General features: G+C 53.9%; 1 protein-coding gene across 1 annotated transcript in view; it reads left to right on the top strand.

Moving 5' to 3' along the window:
- LOC101952276 (unconventional myosin-Vb-like) overlaps positions 1–20,445 on the top strand; it is a 71,129-nt gene that overhangs the window by 8,889 nt on the left and 41,795 nt on the right. Inside the window, exons 2-6 of the mRNA XM_042841426.2 lie at positions 7,846–7,956; positions 12,798–12,969; positions 13,434–13,578; positions 17,075–17,231; positions 20,106–20,249. Of these exons, the coding sequence (XP_042697360.2) occupies positions 7,846–7,956; positions 12,798–12,969; positions 13,434–13,578; positions 17,075–17,231; positions 20,106–20,249 (729 nt within the window). The remainder of the gene's footprint in view (positions 1–7,845; positions 7,957–12,797; positions 12,970–13,433; positions 13,579–17,074; positions 17,232–20,105; positions 20,250–20,445) is intronic.

Genomic DNA, 20,445 nt, shown 5'->3' with positions numbered 1-20,445 from the left:
CTGCTGTGTGCTAGAAATCCCCTAGTGCACTTTGACTTGCTCGTGTTTGAAATGGGATTAAAAGGCTTTGGCCAAAGTGGTTCTGCTATTTCCAGAAACAAGCTTAGGGAAAACGGCCCCTTGCCTCCGGCTTTCTTTGCTGTTTAATTGATATACTTACAGGGTCTCAGTGCAAAGTTCTGATACAGCTGCTTTGCAGCGTGGCCTTGAAATTTGGCATGAGTGGGGGGGGGGGGTCACCGTGGTGTCAGAGGGACCTTTTGCTGCCCCCATAAAGTGCTCAAATTGGCAGAACTAAAACCTCTGAGAACTTCGTTCGTTGGTTCGCGCTCGCTCTTGGTAGCGTTTTGCAGCTCAGCTTGTCTGCCCTGATCGTGTTCCGGTTTGGGGCTGAGCAGGGCTCTCCCGGCAGTTGCTCCTCCTGGCACCAGAGATACGTCTACCCTGCAGTTGAACCCACGGCTGCCTTGTACCAGCTCACTTGGACTTCCAGGCTCAGGCCGGTGCCTGAGCTCGGACCCTGTGAAGTGGGAGGGTCCCAGAGCTTGGGCTGTAGCCCGAGCCCAGAAGTCTACACGGCAGTGAACCAGGCTTGCGGGCCTCGGGCTACGGGGCTGAGTTAGCTGGCATGGGCCAGCTGCTGGTTTTTAACTGTAGTGTAGACCAACCTGAGGCTCCAGTCACTAGAACTGAGAGCTGGGAAAACCTCTCCTGTGCTCTGTGCCCCCTGAAGAGAGCCTGGCTGAAATGCAGGGCAGTGGGCTGCAGGACCCAGTGGGAGGGGGTCAGAAGGGCGGGTGGGGTTGGGCACAGGAGCCAGGGGATGGGACAAGCTGGGGGCAGAAGGGTCGAACTACCAGAGCACATTTCCCCCCAATACAACCAGGAATTAATCCAGAAGTTCTTTCAAACAGCTGTGAAAGCCAGTGGCAAACTGTTGCCATCTCCCTCTAGCGGCTGGTCATATAGAAGATACTCCATTAGCTCTACTTGGGGCTGAGTTAGGTCGCATGGGTAACCTAAACTCTGGCACTTCCCAACGTTGAAATGCTTACCTTGGCAACCGAAATATTTTCAGCACAGGGTTTTTGGCTATAATGTCAAACACACCCTGTGTAGTGTTAAAAAAAGCTGTTCAAGTCTTCTAGACTTAACTATTCACTGCTTGTTTTGTTAACGTTTTATTAACATGTGTCTTACATGCTGCGGAAACACTTGCTGTGAGCCAAGTTAAGTTTTTGCTGATTTTGCAAATCTGTGCAATTTGCAGCCCCTATTTCTAGCAACAGGCAGGCAGGAGCCGGCTGGGAGCATGATAGATTACTGGCCTTGCAAATCTAAAATAGACTGTATAACTTACAGAATTGTGGGGCTTCTGCACGGGCCTAAAACTCCTCCCAGAGCCTGTCCCTGAAAGCTGGGCCGTCTGTATTGGGAAAGGAGTTTTCCTTGGACTGCAAAAGGCCTCTGGCTTCTCTTATGACTCGGTGTTAATCTGTGTGGGTAGATGTAAATGTTGTAGAATTTCCGGGTGGCAAGTAATATAGCCCCACTAGTTTCTAATATCCAAGGAGAAACTTAATTAGTAGGAATTGATTGTGCAGAATAAAGTGGGTTCTAGTGACTAGAGCAGGGGATGATGGGAACTCCTGGTTTCACTTCTGCTCTGCCACTGCCTTCTCTGGGCCTGATTTGCCATTAGCCTGCTCTTTGTGTATCACCTTCATCACTGCCCGGAACTCCATTTGCCCAGATACGTCGGGCCCTCAGCCTGCAGTTCCCCTTCTGTAAAATGGGGCACTGGGACTCCTTCCACAGAAAGCTCTCTGCTATAGAAATGCAGCTGTATTCGCTCTTCAAATGGGGCACTGTGTCAGGTCTTGGTGTGATTGGTTGGATCACAGAAACCCCCTTGGGACTGCCACCTGATGTGCTGAGACTGTCTCTGAGCCTGTTTTCCCTGGCAGTTTGGGACTTCAGTACCCTGTCTTGTTGCGCCAGACAGGCTAGCCGGCTGCAAACACAGACCCAGGTCTGACCCACGTCTCCCAAAAGCTGCAGGCTTAACTGAAAACAGCTTAAGAAGTGCTCCTGCCTCCAGCACCCAGATACCTAGTTCCCAATGGGGTCCAAAGAAATCTGTTTGTTTTACTCTGTATAAAGCTTATACAGGGTAAACTCATAAATTGTTCGCCCTCTAACAGTGATAGAGATATGCACAGCTGTTTGCTCCCCCAGGAATTAATACTTGCTCTGGGTTAATTAATAAGCAAAAAGTGATTTTTATTAAATATAAAAAGTAGGATTTAAGTGGTTCCAAGTAATAACAGACCCAGCAAAATAAGTTACCGAGCAAAATAAAATAAAACATGCACATCTAAGCCTAATACAGTAGGAAACTGAATACAAATGAAATCTCACCCTCAGATGTTCCAAAAAGCTTCTTTTGCAGACTAGACTCCTTCCTAGTCTGGGTCCAGCCATCACTCTCACCCCCATACTTACTGTCCTTTGTTCCAGTTTCTTTCAGGCATCTCTTTTGAGTGGAGAGGCATCTTTTGAGCCAGCGGAAGACAAAATGGAGGGGTTTCCAGGGCCTTATAGTCTTTCCCTTGTGGGTGGAAACTCCTGTGTAAAATCCCCTCAACAAGAGGGAGTTTGCAGTCACCTGGGCCAGTTTATGAATGATTCAGCTTTTTGCAGGCCGACGCCATTCTTTGCATGTTAGGTTGAACATTCCCAGGAAAGCTCAGATGTGGATTGGCATCTCCCAAAGTCCATTGTCAGTTAAGTGTTTCTTGATTGGGCACTTACTGAGACTAGTCTCTTCTCAAGAAGCTGACCAAATGCTTCACTGAGGCTACTTAGAATCAAACAAATACATAGCCAATATTCGTAACTTCAAATACAAAAATGATACACACATACAGAGACAGCATAACAACAACCAGCAAACTAGAACCTTCCCATAGACACCCGACTTGGCTTCCTCTGTATAAGAACTGGTGCAACCATAGGACCCTGGATGCAACAATGATCTATACGGTCACAGGTCATGTCAATAATGTCACACTTGGTTCATGATGGGGGGGCGGGGGGGGGGGGTTACTAGGCCAGCCTACAAAAACTGGCTACAGGCTTGGTTCCCGTGCTGCTTTTGCCTGGTCATCAACTGAGCTCAGAACTGGGGAGAGCTCCTCTGAATAAGCAGTGTTGCAATGTAAATTCTCGGTCATGATTTGGGAACCGAATTCTATAAAACCTGTCAGCAGTTCAGAGTTGTGCTATTTGGTCTTCTGCACGTCTGCTTTAGATAAACTGCAAATGAACGTGTGGGATAACGCTCCTTTCTGCTGCCGTTGCTGGATTGACTCTTCCAGTGAATGTTTTGGGGCCTTGGTGGTGAAAAGGGGGCTTGGGAAGTGACACACTCAGAGACCTTGTCCTTCAGGGAGCGCCGTGTTTGGCTTTTGCTCTAGCATCGCATTTTCTGTGGAGTCAGTTTAGTGTCCACGAAGTAACTGCTGTATGGAGGAACCAGGAGGCACCGTTGTCTGACCTCCTGCATAACACAAGCCATAGAACTTCCTGAACGAATTCCTCCGAATGCGAGCAAATCTCTTTAGAGCAGTCAGGGGTTTTGGAACTTCCAGTGATGGGGGATCCCTCCCAACCCTTAATTAACCCTTGAATTATTTATCATCTTCACTGTTCAAAACTTGCACCTTTATTTCCGGTCTGTCTAGCTTCAGCATCCAGCCGCTGGATAGTGGTGGCCATTTCTCTGCGAGATGGAAGAGCCAAGTCTTTCTCCCTGTGGGTACTTGCAGGCTGTGATCGAGTCACCCCTGAACCTTCTCTTTGTTAAGCTAAGTAGATGGACACAAGGAGCTCATTCATTCCAAGGCCGGTTTTCTAACCCTTTAATAATTCTTGTGAACCCTCTCCAAATTATCAACAACCTTCTTGAATTGTGGGCACCAGGACTGGACACAGGACTCCAGTAGCTTTCGCACTAGAGCCAAATACCCCTCTGCTTGAGATTCCCCTGTTTGTGTCCAAGGATCCTGCTAGCTCTTTTGGCCACAGTATTGCACTGGGACCTGCCGTTCAGCTGATTATCTGCCATGACAGGACTGTCCACGAGGTGGTTTTCAAAAATGGCCACAGTCGGTGCCAACAACTGTTGGAAAGGCGTTTAAGAGAATCTCTAAATAGAAGCGATTAGGAGATCTAATTTGGAGGGTGCAGACTCTCACCTGCTTAATGCTGGGGTTTATTTCAGAGTAAGGTGCAACTTCTGATGCTGGCCACAATTCTAGACTGGATACTAGACAACCTATCTAGGCCAGTCGGACTGTTCCCAGGTTTCTAGCCTAAAAAAGTCCATGAGATTCTTCTTTCCTGGAAGCTTCCAACTGCTTTCTTTGCGCTTGTGGGCTTCATACTGTGGGAATCGTGCCATTCTTCTCCAGAAGGGCTTTTCCCACACCTCCACCCCCAAAAAATCCAACCTGCTGATCTTTCTGTATTGGAAAATGGCAAGAACTAAACCATCTCTTGGGCGTCGCTGAAAGACCTGCATGCAATTCCCTTACGAGGAGTAAGAGCTCACGGCTGAAGGGTGAATTAAAGATGATGCTATGAGAAATTAGAGTAATAAATTATTGATAACCTATAGATGAATCTCTTATAATGACCTACATGATACTAATCGGTCTCTTCTATGTATCGGACTCACCCTGGGGCAATACCAGCTGAAATGAAACTTATCGGCTATTTTAATGGTGCTTTTCTGAGCTTCAGATGGGAATTTTTGTTTGTCACCCAAGTTTGAGGGAGCCCCTAAGCAAACGCTGGCACAGATGCCTTCAGGACCGAAGGCAGGGCTGGTATTCTAGCAGATAGCACCTTTCCTTGTGGTCCTCCCAGCTCTAGCATCTCTTGCTAACTGAACCTGGAGCTGTTGCTCTAACTGACAACGAGCCTGTGTCCTAAACATACAGCTCTGGGTAGTATAAAATCCCTCCTTTACCTGTCAGGGGTGAAGCTCAAATAAGCTGGTTGGCACCTGACCAAAAGGACCAATAAGGGAGGAAGATCCTTTCAAATCTGTGGGGGCAGGTTTTGTTTGTGCTCTTGGTTTTTTCCTGGTCCCTGGTCCCTCTCTGTCCCGGAGAGAACGACCATCTCCTAAACCCCTCCCTGAAATAAGCGTCCAAGATTACAAAAATTGTAAGTAATAGCAAGGAAATGCGTTAGCTTATCTTTTGTTTTAGCTTGTGATTTTTCCCTGTGCTAAGAGGGAGGTTTATTCCTGTTTTTTGTAACTTTGAAGTTTTGCCTAGAGGGGAATCCTCTGTTTTAAATCTTCTTACCCTGTAAAATTCCCTTCCATCCTGATTTTACAGAGGTGTTTCTTTTACTTTATTATAAACTTCTGCTTTTAAGAACCTGATGGGTTTTTAGTGTCCTAAAAACGCAAGGGTCTGGTCTGTGCTCACCTTGTTTACCTATTTGGTTGGTATATTGCTCTGAACCCTCCCCAGGAAAGGGGGTGAAAGGGCTTGTGGGGAGGGAGATATTTTGGGGAAACAAGGAACTGAATCTTTGTCTAACTCACTTGGTGGTGGCAGTGATACCATCCAAGGACAAGGAAGAATTTGTGCCTTGGGGAAGTTTTTAACCTAAGCTGGTAGAAATAAGCTTAGGGGGTCTTTCATGTGGGTTCCCACATCTGTACCCCAGAGTTCAGAGTGGGGAGGGAACCCTGACAGCCTGTTACCACTGCAAGTCCTAGATTAGTTGCTTCTTAACGTGCCTTAGGGAATACGCTGTCTAGATATCGAATGAGGTTTGACTGAAACCTCTGAGGAAGAAAATCAGGCTAGTGGCTGTAAAGCAATCCAATAAAACTGGAAAAGCTGCAGAAACCAAGGAGACAAATGAAGGGGTGACCCTTGCCACGCAGGGGAAATAAGCCGCCTAACCCAGAAACCAGTGTGGCTGGTTCTTCGTGCTTTATTGCAAGTCTTGCAATATTTGACCTCCTCTTAAAGCCCCAGTTCCTGGAATCCTGGGAACAGTGGAGAATTTCTGCTTTTCTCTTTTTATAGTGAGTTTCTAGCACTTATGGTTGCAGAGAAGATTGAAAATGTGACCAAAAGGCGAATAAAAAGCCCATATCTATTTAAGAGCCCACAATTTTGGGGGGCCTGACACATGCCTCTTAATGCAGTGTTGTTGTAGCCGTGTTGGTTCCGGGTATTGGAGAGACAAGGCGGGTGAGGTGGTCTCTTTTATTGGACCAACTTCTGTTGGTGAGAGAGACAAGCTTGTGAGCTTACACAGAGCTCTCCAGGTCTGGGGCAGCAGAGGTCCATGAAACCTCAATACAAACACTAGAACTTTTCTCCTCTTAAACCACCCAGTTGGGCGCCCACTAGTCGCTGTCAGATGCTGACTTGGAGGTAGTACTGTCTAGTGGGGAGAGGCCAAGCTGCAGCTGCTTTGGTAGACCCTCTGCTGAGAAGGCGGCTGCTCATCTGTTGGCATTTGAGAATTTCAGAGCCAAGTCAGGCCCCAGCTCTGAGCGCTGATTTTAAGAGAACCCAGAGGCCTGTCTGTTCTGTGCCCTTGGCCCTTCAGACCCACATGTGCATCTCCCCAGGTGACTCCTGTCTGCCACCTTGGCAGGACGGAATCCATTGGCATATGGTCAGGCCTCTGCGCCGTGGAACACAGCTGCGGTTGGCGTGGAGAGCAGCAGCCCAGTCGGCTCGGGCCATTCCCCCTTTGTGCTCTGCTCCAAAATGGCGCGCTCTCTTCTGGGTCTCAAAGGCATTTCGTGTTCCTGCCCTGTTAGCTGGTCTGGGGTCAGCACACCCTCGGCCTGCCCAGACTTTGTCCCAGTGACTCCCTGCGAGGAGCGGAGTAACAGACTGCTTTGGTAGGCCCCTGCAGCCGTATGGTGCTGCCAGTGGCCCGTCCCCTTCCAATGGGGCTGGGTGTGTAGGCAGAGGCCTGTTGGCAGTGACTGGCTTGGTTCCCTGCAGATGCTAGGAAGGGCTTTTGTATGCAGACTGGCAGCTGGCGAGAGGGTTTCTTCCTGGGTGCAGCCTGAGAGCTAGTCCTTGCTGTTCCCCAGTTGTAAGAGGAGATTTGCCCCTAGAGCCAGTCACGGAGCAGGTGGCTTCCCCCCACCTGAGTGGATGCAGAAGGTGCAGCCCCTCAGCTCATGCCAGATGGGTCACAGACAGCAGTGCTGGTCCTCCTGCTGCAGTCTTGGCCAGCCAGGACGTGGGGGAGGGTGCAAAGCTGGGCTCTTATCCGTGAGTCACTGGTAGCTGAATTTAGCACTGGGGAGGGGGGGGGCATTAAACAGCCTGGAACGAAGGCCACAGTGGCTGTGAACCACCAAAGTTTCAGCTGCCAGAGCCCTAAGGACAAAGCCAATGGAAGAGGCTGAATGTCCCAGCCTAAGCCTGCAAGGTGAGCGCTTCTCCCACTGGCCAGTTCGCGTCCTCTTTGCACTGCAGGAACTCGGGTGTTCGCCACCATCCCATCCCCTGCCCTGCCAAATTCTCCATGCTACCTTCAGACCCTAGAGATGGCCAGTGAAGAGCACAGCTGGGCTCCCAAGTGACCTCCTGTAGCTGGGTGAAGAGGTTGCCCCTACATACTTCGGGCCGCTCATTCAGCCGGGGGTGGTGGTGGTGGTGGGGGGTGTCTGCACCTGGCACAGGTGCCGGGGGAGGGGCTCAGCGGAAGAAGCCCCGTTCTTCCCTTGTGTCTGATGGCGGCTGCTTGTCTCGTTTCTGTGCTTTTCCCCGGCTTTTCTTGTAGGGCACCCGGGTGTGGATCCCTGACTGCCTGGAAGTCTGGAAATCTGCAGAACTAACCAGGAGCTATGAGGAAGGAGATAGCGTCCTCCATCTCCGACTGGAAGATGGCTCGGTAAGGCAGGGAGCCTTCTGGCCTGCAGGGTCTAGTAAGTGGCATCCCAACCTCCCCCCTGCCACACCCACTAACTCCAGTGCTGGGGGGGGACGACACTGTTCTAAACTGCTCTAGCTCCCTGGGGTGGGAGCAGTCTCAGATCCATACTGCAGGCAAGCGCAATGCCGATGAGCAGGTACTGACAGGGTCTTAGTTTGGGTAAATAGGCACAGCAGGGGCTGCTGTGGTCGGGGGTGGAGCTCTGCCCCATGGAGGGTCCTGTTGTCGGCCCAGTCGCTCTGGGCACTGGCCAACCTCTGGCAAATGCACTTTCCTTGGGTTGGGAATGGCTTCTGCAGAGCTCGGCAGCAGACGGCTCTCCTGGGGCTGCCTGGAGCTCCGTGTCCGGCTGCCTGGTGCGACTGGGGGAGCAGGTGCTCGGGCAGCTTCAGACAGGATGGGGAGTGCCTGGTCTCCTTGCAGAACTGGCATCTGTCCTCCAGCCCTCCCCCAGCGAGTGGCATTCCCCTCTGCCAAGTGCAGGTGCTTCTCTCGCCCCCCGCCCCTTGCTGGCGATGCCAGTGAATTTCAGGGCATTGGGCTGGGGAAGGTCTCTGCCTGGCAGCGTTCTCACTACATCAGTGTAGTGGGGGTGCTGAGGGTGGGTTTGGAGAGGGGAGATCACCCCACTGCAGCAGCTCCTGTCCTGGCATTGCAACCTAGCGCCTGGGCTCGCACTGCGGTGCCACTGAGATTTGGCCTGTCCGCCCGTCCGTCTCCATCTGCGGAGGGATGGACCAGCCAAACGGCAGTGCCATTGCGCCCCCCCCCCCCATGCACCAGGTTGCAAAGCCCACTCTGCTTGCGGGGCCTCATCAAGCATGTTTGCCGCCCACTTCCAACGTGTCACCGACTTGATTCAAAGTCACCACTTCCGTGACCTGCCTGACAGACTCGTAAGCCTGGCCGGAGGGCCTGGCCGTGCCCAGGACAAGCCACAGCTCAGCCTGGCTTCACTGCTGCGGGGTCGCCGCCAATGGCTTGGAGGCTGCTCAGAGCGAGGCTTCTGGCAAGTGCCTCAAAGCATAACTGGCCGAAGCAGCTGCTGATGGCTCATGGCTGGGGCCCTACCAAATTCATGAAAAGAAGAACAGGAGTACTTGTGGCACCTTAGAGACTAACAAATTTATTAGAGCATAAGCTTTCGTGGACTACAGCCCACTTCTTCAGATGCATATAGAATGGAACATATATTGAGGAGATATATATACACACATACAGAGAGCATAAACAGGTGGGAGTTGTCTTACCAACTCTGAGAGGCCAATTAATTAAGAGGGAAAAAAAACTTTTGAAGTGATAATCAAGCTAGCCCAGTACAGACAGTTTGATAAGAAGTGTGAGAGTACTTACAAGGGGAGATAGATTCAATGTTGGGAATGGCTGAGCCATTCCCAGTCCTTATTCAAACCGGAGTTGATTGTGTCTAGTTTGCATATCAATTCTAGCTCAGCAGTCTCTCTTTGGAGTCTGTTTTTGAAGTTTTTCTGTTGTAATATAGCCACCTGCAGGTCTGTCACTGAATGAGCAGACAGGTTAAAGTGTTCTCCCACTGGTTTTTGAGTATTTTGATTCCTGATGTCAGATTTGTGTCCATTAATTCTTTTGCGTAGAGACTGTCCGGTTTGGCCAATGTACATGGCAGAGGGGCATTGCTGGCACATGATGGCATATATCACATTGGTAGATGTGCAGGTGAACGAGCCCCTGATGGTATGGCTGATGTGATTAGGTCCTATGATGATGTCACTTGAATAGATATGTGGACAGAGTTGGCATCGGGGTTTGTTACAAGGATAGGTTCCTGGGTCAGTGGTTTTGTTCAGTGATGTGTGGTTGCTGGTGAGTATTTGCTTTAGGTTGGGGGGTTGTCTGTAAGCGAGGACAGGTCTGTCTCCCAAGATCTGTGAGAGTAAAGGATCATCTTTCAGGATAGGTTGTAGATCTCTGATCATGCGCTGGAGAGGTTTTAGTTGGGGGCTGAAGGTGACAGCTAGTGGTGTTCTGTTATTTTCTTTGTTGGGCCTGTCTTGTAGGAGGTGACTTCTGGGTACTTGTCTGGCTCTGTCAATCTGTTTTTTCACTTCAGCAGGTGGGTATTGTAGTTTTAAGAATGCTTGATAGAGATCTTGTAGGTGCTTGTCTCTATCCGAGGGATTGGAGCAAATGCGGTTATATCTTAGAGCTTGGCTGTAGACAATGGATCGTGTGGTGTGTCCTGGATGGAAGCTGGAGGCATGTAGGTAAGTGTAGCGGTCAGTAGGTTTCCGGTATAGGGTGGTATTGATGTGAACATCGCTTATTAGCACAGTAGTGTCCAGGAAATGGACCGCTTGTGTGGATTGATCTAGGCTGAGGTTGATGGTGGGATGGAAATTATTGAAATCATGGTGGAATTCCTCAAGGGCTTCTTTTCCATGGGTCCAGATGATGAAGATGTCATCAATGTAGTGCAAGTAGAGTAGGGGCGTTAGGGGACGAGAGCTAAGGAAGCGTTGTTCTAAGTCAGCCATAAAAATGTTGGCATATTGTGGGGCCATGCGGGTACCCATAGCAGTGCCGCTGACTTGAAGGTATATATTGTCCCCAAATGTGAAATAGTTGTGGGTGAGGACAAAATCACAAAGTTCAGCCACCAGGTTAGCTGTGACATTATCAGGGATACTGTTCCTGATAGCTTGTAGTCCATCTTTGTGTGGAATATTGGTGTAGAGGGCTTCTACGTCCATAGTGGCCAGGATGGTGTTTTCTGGAAGATCACCGATGGATTGTAGTTTCCTCAGGAAGTCAGTGGTATCTCGAAGATAGCTGGGAGTGCTGGTAGCGTAGGGTCTGAGGAGAGAGTCTACATAACCAGACAAGCCTGATGTTAGGGTGCCAATGCCTGAGATGATGGGGCGTCCAGGATATCCAGGTTTATGGATCTTGGGTAGCAAATAGAATACCCCTGGTCGGGGTTCTAGGCATGTGTCTGTACGGATTTGTTCCTGTGCTTTGTCAGGGAGTTTTTTTAGCAGATGGTGTAGTTTCTTTAGGTAATCCTCAGTGGGATCAGAGGATAATGGCCTATAGAATGTGGTGTTAGAGAGCTGTCTAGCAGCCTCCTGGTCATATTCCAATTTATTCGTGATGACGACAGCACCTCCTTTGTCAGCCTTTTTGATTATGATGTCAGGGTTGTTTCTGAGGCTGTAGATGGCGTTGTGTTCAGCATGGCTGAGGTTATGTGGCAAGTGATGTTGCTTTTCCACAATTTCAGCCTTTGCACGTCGACGGAAGCAATCTATGTAGAAATCCAGTCTGTTGTTTCGACCGTCCGGAGGAGTCTCACACTTCTTATCAAACTGTCTGTACTGGGCTAGCTTGATTATCACTTCAAAAGTTTTTTTTCTCTTAGTTAATTGGCCTCTCAGAGTTGGTAAGACAACTCCCACCTGTTTATGCTCTCTGTATGTGTGTATATATATCTCCTCAATATATGTTCCATTCTATATGCATCCGAAGAAGTGAGCTGTAGTCCACGAAAGCTTATGCTCTAATAAATTTGTTAGTCTCTAAGGTGCCACAAGTACTCCTGTTCTTCTTTTTGCGGATACAGATACACGGCTGTTACTCTGAAACCAAATTCATGGTCAATTTCATGGTCATAGGATTTTAAAAATAGTAAATTTCATGATTTCACCTATTTAAATCTGAAATTTCAGGATGTTGTAATTGTCGGGGTCCTGACCCAAAAAGGAAGGTTTTTTTTTTTGGGGGGGGGGGGGGGGAGGTTGCAAAATTATTGTAGGGGGGTTGCGGTACTGCTACCCTTACATCTGCGCTGCTGTTGGTGGGGTCACTGCCTCCAGAGCTGGGCAGCTGGAGCGAGGCAGCTGTTGGCCGGGAGCCCTGCTCTGGAGGCAGCAGTGCAGAAGTAAGGAGGGCCTGGTATGGTATTGCCACCCGGACTTCTGTGCTGCTCCCTGCAGAGCTGGGCCCTCAGTCAGCAGCCGCCGCTCTCCAGTTGCCCAGCTCTGAGGGCAGCAGCACAGACATAAGGGTGGCATGGTATGATATTGTCACTCTCACTTCCGCACTGCTGCTGGCGGGGCGCCCGGCAAACAACCGCTGCTCTCTGTGCTGCTTTCGGAGCTGGGTGGCAATACTGCAACCCCCCTAAAATAACCTTTTGAGCCCCTGCAACTCCCTTTTGGGTCAGGACCCCCAATTTGAGAACCGCCGGTCTCCCCGTGAGAGATGTAGAGTATTGGGTAAAAGCGCACAAAAGACCCGATTTCACGGTCCGTCATGCATTTTTCATGGCCATGAATTTGGTAGGGCCCTAGTCATGGCTAACTTGGGCTTCCTCCCACCTATTCCTCCTGCACGCTGGTACGCAGGGCAACAGCCCAGCCTGCTCGTCCTCCAGCCTCCGACTGGCCTGGCAGATGGCTTTGGGAACAGGCAAATGCCCGCTTTGCTGCGCTATCCCCTCACCTGCTGCATTGGAGGGAGGGAGAAGCTCTTCCCGGCAGGTGAGCTGGCGTCTCTCCCATGAGAAGCCTCCGTCCCTTCCGCAGGACAAAGGGTTGGCTTCCCACGCGCCCTGTGCAGCGCTGCCTGGTGTGGTGGCCATGGCTTAGAGGACAAGTGGCAGGGGATTGGGGGTGACTGCAGGTCTGGGCTGGGGAGAGCAGCTGCTGCTGGATGGGGGTGACCCAGCCTGGGCTAGAGCAGTGACTAACCCTGATCTGACATTGAAGGCGCTGGCTCCAGCAAGCCCAGCTGTTCTCCGTTGGCCTCCTTCCCCATGACAGGAATCTACCTACCCCCTCGACCTCCGGTGCCCCCAGCTGCCCTTCCTGCGCAACCCCGACTACCTGTCGGGAGAGAACGACCTGGTGGCGCTGAGCTACCTCCACGAGCCGGCCGTGCTGCACACGCTCCGGGCTCGCTTCCTGGAGACCAACACCATCTACACCTACTGCGGTGAGCGCCTGGTCACTGGGCTAGAGCGGGTTCTCCTGGGACTCTTCTGTGCGTGGGAGTCCTTGAGCTCGGTAACCCGCAGCGCTCCCAGGGGGCAGGGGCCAGTGGCTGGAGGAGGGGAGAGGGAGTCGGACACCCGGGTTCCAGGCCTGGCTTTCCAGGTGACCTGAGACCAGACGTGGTCACTGCTTTCTGGCCCTCCACAAATGAGCCTCCCGCTCCGGTCTGGGGGATGGTATTGAGGCTCATACCAGTATCCTAGTGATGGCCATGTTAGTGCGGTGGCCACGCACATCAAATATGTGCCATGGCTCACTTAGTGCTGGCTCAAATGCCCCTTTCCTCTCTTGTTCCCCCCCCCTCCCCAAACTTCATTTGAGCTGCTGGGGGATCCCTCTCACGGTGTCTCCTGCCCCTCTCCTCTGCTCGGGGCTGGGTTTGAATGTCCTCCCTCCTGCCCCCAGGTATCATCCTCGTCGCCATCAACCCTTACAAGCAGCTGCCCATCTACGAGGAGCCGGTTATCTATGCCTACAGTGGCCAGAACATGGGTGACATGGACCCTCACATCTTCGCCGTGGCCGAGGACGCATACAAGCAGATGTCCAGGTGAGCAGAGCTCTGCCAGGCCGCACCCGGCATGCTGTGACGTGTGCATCCCTCACTGGCTCCTTGTCCTGCTGGAGTGATTGGTGCAAAAGAACCCCCCACTTCTCTGGACCCCAGGTCCTTCCGAGCTCTGTCCCCCAGGGATGGGCTATTGTTGCTGATTAGCTACAAACAGGACTTAAGTTATGTTGGGTGTTGGGATCTTGTGATGGGGTGGAGTCGGCCCCCTTCTGGAGGCCTCAAGGTCCTGCCACACCCTGCCCCAGAAAAGGGCAGTAGAGAGGGTCCTCCAAGCTGCCTAGAGAGGCCACGTGGGATGTAGCCAATCCAGGCCCAGCAGGCTCATATAAAAGGAACTGCAGGGCCAGAGAGTTCAGTCTGCTGGCTGGGACTGGGGGAGGATGAGGTGCTCCTGGCTGGCTGCAGGGGCTGGACAGATGAGACCACTAAACAGGGACCAGGGGAGCCTGAGAATAGCTCCTGGCTGCCGGGGCCATGCTGGCAGGGATGGTGGGAGCGAGGAAGGAGATCCTGGCTGGCTACTGGGGCTCCGATAAGATGGGCTGTGGGGAAGTGACCTAGGGAAATGTGGAGTAGCAGTTAGGAAAGGGATGCAGCAGAGGGCTTAAAGGGTCCCTGGTTTGGGACCCAGAGCAGTGGGTTGGACCAGGGGAAGTGGCTATGCCCTAAGGAAGGGAATTAGAACTGCAGCACCCCAGGGAAGGGGCTGACTTCGCAAACTGAGCCCAAGAGGGGTGGCTCAGCAGGAAGGCTGGAGTCACCGAGTTCAAGGAGTCCCCAGGGAAGAAGCCCTCGGGCCGCTGCTCAGCTCCAGCGTAGGAGCCTTGCAACCTGGCTGGACCAAGCGGTACTGTGATGGGCCCTGCCGGACTGAGGCCAGGGAGGGACGCTTGGGACTGTGCACACCAGAAGGGGTGGGTTTGTTTCGCCCACCCATGGACAGTGTGTGACTCGGCCAGAGGGCTGAGTCACCAAAGACCCTCCTGACAAGCGCAGCGGCCAACAGGGGGCACTGTGAGTGGAGAAAAACTGCCGGCATGTACATGTTCCACCAGGGGGCGCTTGCGAGAGGTGGGTGCCACCCCATTACAGATCTCAAGTAATGTTCAAGGTCAGGAATCCTGGCCGGGGGAAGCACAGGGAATCTCCCAGTTTCCTTGTTCAGTTGCTCTGAGCAGCTCAGAAGATGAAGTGAGACTGGGCTCAGGGGAGAAGTGTTCAGCAGCTGGAAAGATGCCGGGGAGGCGAAACAGAGTCCAAGGGCCTGGAACTTGGCAGGATGGAGCGATGCTGTGGGGCTTGGCCAGCAGTGCCCAACCCTGGCCAATGGGAGGAACGTGGTGGCCCGTCTGAGCAGCATAGAGCATGGCCGGGGTTCTCGGCAGCTGAAGGGTAGTCGAAGCCAAGTGTCTGCCTTGCTGGAAATCCCAGCCTCCGAAAAGGCCCAGCGGGTGGCTCAGCTGGGGTAAGACTGAGCAGTGGAGCAATGCCCTGGGGAGAAATCCCATAGAACCGAATAGAATGGAAGCAGTGGAGGTCCCTAGACATTTCTCTCTCTCCAGAATTTAATCGTGGGAGACCCGTTCTATTTGGGCCAGTCTGTAGCAGGGGCTGTGGCTCTGTTAATCCTCTAGAATTGATCCTCTGTGTGGATGCGAAAGTCTAAAGAAATTGCTGCAAAACAAACTGGTTCCTTGGCCTTGTGTCTCTTCCCTTGAAGCATGTGGCGCTGATCAGTGGGGGTGGGCACGTGACACGTGGTTTGAGGGAAGCTCTCAGCAAGCTCTGATGGCTCAGTAACCTGATGGCTCCACGTGTGCTGACACAAATGCGACTGCCTGTACGTGGTACTCAGGCTGTGGGGGGTTGGAGCTAGTTCATGCGACCCTGTTCTAGAGGGAAGGGCGGGAGCGTCTGCCTCCAAGGTACATCTCCAGTGTAGGCGTCACTTCCTGCTGGGGGAGATGTACCCACACTAGCTCTGACCAAGCCAGCTTGCTAAATAGAGCAGGGTAGCCATGGCTGGGGTGGCTGCCCCATGTATGTACCTAGAGCTTCAGCTGAGATGGTATGGGGGGGTAGGGGGGTGGCTAACCCATCCCACCACTTGCGCCATTGCATTGCTATCTCTAGCACCCAAGTCAATCAGAGCTAGCGTGGGTATGTCTGCCTGAGCCAGGAACCTCTCCTCCCGCTCCTGTGTAGACACCCTAAGACAAGCGCCTGCAGCTGCAGCCTCTCCAGGGGGTTTCATCTCTGATCAGTGGAGCTGGTGGCTGATGTGGGAGAGCCCAAGGTACAACCTTAGTGTTGGTTCAGTACACGCCACCGTCCTGACGCCCAGGTCCACGTGGGGTCACCTCTGCATGGGCCCCAGAGGACTGGGGGTGAAGCAACCAAACAGTTGGCTAACGATGATGTTGAGATGAGACCAAATAAACTCCCTAGAATGGCCCCTGCTAGCCCAGCCTATTAACTGCATCAGAAGGACCCCAGCAGCTTAATTACAGCTGACTGGCCTCTCAGCAGCTCCTGTAGGAGGTAGATGTGTGAACAGGGCCTGTGCGTGCCCCGTTGCTTGCTTCCCTCGGACAGGGCTGAGCCCACGCTCTGCCTGGCTGTGGGCAATGGCCGGGGGAGGCTGGCACTTGCTAATGGCTGTATGTGGGGCAGACACTTGCTCTCCCCAGCTATTGGGGAGGGATGGGAACAAAGCCTCTTGGGGCATCATGGCGGGGGAAGGAAGGAGCCATGTCTTTAAAATAAAACCCAGTGCTCCCTGGAGCTGGCTCCCAGCCACTCCGTGGTGAATCTGCATTTGCGTGGTGGCAGGAGCGGTGGGGCTGGCTCCTGCCATGTGTGGCACTGGTTTGCTGGAGCGCAGCTGAGTGTCCCCGAAAACCCGACCCCGTGAGGAAGGCTGTCTGACAACTCCCCTGCTCAATGCCTCTCCTTGGGGGGAGGAGGGAAATGCTGGGGGTTGGCCCCTTCTCAGCCCCCAGATGGGATTGCAGTGCTAAGTCTGCCCAGCAGGGGAGCCAGAATCCCTCCCTCCCTCCCCATTGGATGGGTGCATAGAACCGCCAGGGAGTGGGGGGAGTCAAACTGGTTGAGTTTCCCTGGGGCCCCAGGCTTCCCCGGGGCCCCAGTGTGCTAAGCCAGGTTCAGACCCAGCCTGAGCCTGCACTTAAACAGCCCACGTCAGCCTTCATCCCCCGCTCCACCCTGATGCCGCTTTGCTGCCTGTCCGAACTCAACTGAGAAGGGCCGGATGGTCCTCAGGGAGCACCTGGCCCAGCCACACCTGGGAGATCCCATGGGACATTCAGAGCAAACTCCAGGCCAGGAGAAACATGCGACTTTCCCTTAGCATCTGGCGGTTCAGCCATGACTAAAGAGGGCATCTTCCTGCTGAGTCTCTGCCCTCGCTGAGCCCCCATCTCCCATAGCGATGGGCTCCCGTTGCCTCCCGCAGGAACGACGAGAACCAGTCGCTGATCATCAGCGGCGAGTCAGGTGCTGGCAAGACGGCGTCGGCCAAATATGCCATGCGGTACTTTGCCCTGGTCGGGGGATCCCTGGGTGACTCCAGCATGGAGGAGAAGGTGCTGGCCTCGAGCCCAATCATGGAGGTAGGCGCTGCTTGTCTCTCGTGGGTGTGCTGGGGGGGAGGGAAGAAGCAGGGATGGTAGCTCAGATCCGCATCTGATAAGGGGAGGGATTTGTGTGGTCTCCAAATGGCTGAGAGCTTCCTAGCCATGCCTGGGGGGTAGGTGTGCTCTGCTGCACGGGTGAGGGAGACTGGGCTATAGAGGGGCCCCTCTCCTCCTGCTCATGGGCTTTCTTGTCTGCACGAAACGTAGACTATCCGGGTTGGAAGGGACCTCAGGAGGTCATCTAGTCCAACCCCCTGCTCAAAGCAGGACCAACCCCAACTAAATCATCCCAGCCAGGGCTTTGTCAAGCCAGGCCTTAAAAACCTCTAAGGATGGAGATTCCACCACCTCCCTAGGGAACCCATTCTAGTTCTTCACCACCCTCCTAGTGAAATAGTGTTTCCTAATATCCAACCTAGACCTCCCCCACTGCAACTTGAGACCATTGCTCCTTGTTCTGTCATCTGCCACCATTGAGAACAGCCGAGCTCCATCCTCTTTGGATCCCCCCTTCAGGTAGTTGAAGGCAGCTATCAAATCCCCCCTCATTCTTCTCTTCTGCAGACTAAACAAGCCCTGGGCTGGAGGAAGGCCCTCGGGAGGCAGCGGGTGTGGATTCTGCTGGAGGGCCGGCTGCTGCCCTGAGGGCAGAGGCGCTGAGCTCCCAGTGGATACAGGGTGGCCAGGTTTCACCTGCAGCGAGATTCTCCTCCCTGCCCCCACTAAACACACCACTGTGCAGCTGTCCTTGGCACAGTATTGCCCCTCAAGGGGTTGAGGGAGGGGATCTCTGCAGAGCGGCCTGGCATGCCTCGCTTTCCTGCTTCCCTTTCCCTGCTGATGGGGCACGTCTCCTGAACTTGTGCCTGTCGGCTGGCTGGCTGCTCTGCACGCGGGGAGGGAGGAAATGGTGCTCGGAGGAGGCAGCTCTCGGCTCCCCTCCTATGGTGCAATGTGTCTCGGTTTATTTTTATCCTGGAAGGGAGCTGCTGTTCCCAGCCTGCCTGGGTTCTTCCCCTCCCCTCTCTGCTCTGTGTGGGAGGCGTGGTAGCCCACCCCCTGGCTTGGGAAGTGCCTGCAGCTGTATGGCTGGGTCTCTGATAAATGGCCCCCCCAAGGTGAGGGAAGTGGACAGCTCCCACAGCTGGGGGATAGAAAGGTTTGGAGAACTCCCCCCTCGAGGCCTTCTGAGTCGGGGTGAAGTAAATCTCCCCTTGTCTATCCCCTCGGCTCCCCCTGCTGTAGCTAGCAGGCAGGGCCGTCCCTACGCCGATATCGGGAAGGTGGAGCGCAGAGCTGTGGTGCGGCTGGCCACTCATGGGACCTCGGGAGGCCTCTGGCCCAAGGCCCATCAGCAGGGCCTGAGCATGGAGGAGCTTCCCCTGCAGGCTGATCGGGGGTGGGAACGAGGCCCCCCAGGAAGGGGCGGGGTGTCTCTGCCCAGAAGCCCACTGAGCCTGCGGCGTGGGAGCCGGTGGGGCAGCCCTGCCAGCTGCCCTGATCCACCCACAGGCCCGGCTGGCTACATCCAGTGACTTGGCAATGCTTTGTGGGGCTGGACGAGGTGGTCTGGGGACCGCTCAGCATCCCAAAGACTCTTTTGATCCCGCACATCTCTCCACACACACACCTTGCTCGGGCACAGTTCACCTCTGTGTTCCCAGCCCCTCTCCTCCAAGGGAGGCTGGTTGTCTCAGGCCAGAGCTTGGAAAGCAGGTAGCTTGGGCCTCATTCAGTGCTCAGCCCATCTCAGCACTGATGCCCCATTTCTACACGACTCTCAGCAGGATTTCTTGCTGCCTGGGCTCCAGGCTGCTTCAGTGAGGTCTCCCGAGGCAGGAGCGGCTCCAGGGTTTTTGCCGCCCCAAGCAGCGGGGGGGGGGGGGGGGGGAGAGGCGCGATCGCAGTCATGATCGGTGGCACTCCAGCGGCAGCACCACCACGCCACTTAATTCTTCGGCGGGAATTCGGCAGCAGGTGCTTCCCTCTGAGAGGGACCCGCTGCCGAACTGCCGCGGAACAGCCTGACGTGCCGCCTCTTCCCCTTGGCTGCCCCAAGCACCTGCTTGCTGGGCTGGTGCCTGGAACTGGCCTTGTCCTGAGGGCACCAGGCCCTAGAACCGCGGTTCCTGAAGGCGACCCACCAATGGCGTTTTCTCTTTGCAATTGCACGTGTTGGAGAGTGAGTCCGTCCTGCAGCTCTAGGCCTGGCTCAATAAGGGTTGCAGTATTGCGTCAGGTTCGGCCCAGCTGCCCCTTGTCATAACAGCTTGGGTGGCTGGGCTGTAAGAGTGATGCTGTGATCCGGTCTGCCAGGAGCAGGGAGCTGGGTACAGGTCAGTGGGACAGGAGCTGCCACTGTGACCCCCCTGCCCCCCCTGCACTGGGTCTGTGACCCATCTAGAACCTTCCCATGACCACGGGAGGGTCAGGACCCACCGTTTGGGGAGCGCAGCCTAAGGCATGCCCCACGCCAGCCTTCTCACTGCCAACACCGCTAGGAAGGGAGAGCGCTCAGGGCTTGCAGACGGATCAGCCCTGTACCTGCCACTTGTGCATGGTCCCAGGTGTGCCCAGCATGGGTGGAGGCAGCGGGGTGTGCAGAAGGGAAGGGAATGGTGCATAAACCCAGTTGGCAGTGTGGCCTAGTGGACAGGGCACTGGACTAAAATTCAGGAGACTTACGCTGTGTTCCCAGCTCTGCTGGGTGACCCCAGGGGAGTCCCACACCCGCCTGCCTCAGTTTCCCCACCTGTAAAATGGGTGCAAAGATGCTCTTGGCTAGGCACTCTGTGCTTTTCACCCTAGATCTCCGTGTAAGGGCTAAGCACAATTTCCCTTCCCCATCAGGCTTTTGGAAATGCCAAGACCACCAGGAATGACAACAGCAGCCGCTTTGGGAAATACGTGGAAATCTGCTTCAGCCACGAGTATCGCATTGTCGGGGCCGCCATGAAAACCTACCTGCTGGAGAAATCCCGCCTCACCTTCCAGGTGGGCCCTGTTCAGGGCAGGGGGTGTAGAACGCCGGCTGGGGAGGGCACTGCGGCCCAGGGTGTCGCTGAGCAGGCAACTGGGTCCGGGTAAGCAAAGCCCCTTTATAGACGGCGTGGGGGTGGCTGGCGCTGCCTCTCGCTCGCTGGACTCTCCTGTTGCCTGGGCTGGGTCTGCAGCCTCGGCCAGGCTCTGG

Source organism: Chrysemys picta, chromosome 25 (assembly GCF_011386835.1).
Source record: "Chrysemys picta bellii isolate R12L10 chromosome 25, ASM1138683v2, whole genome shotgun sequence".
NCBI classification, from domain to species: Eukaryota; Metazoa; Chordata; order Testudines; family Emydidae; genus Chrysemys; species Chrysemys picta.
Note: the sequence above shows the minus strand (reverse complement) of the source record. Positions and strands in the feature narration are given on the sequence as shown.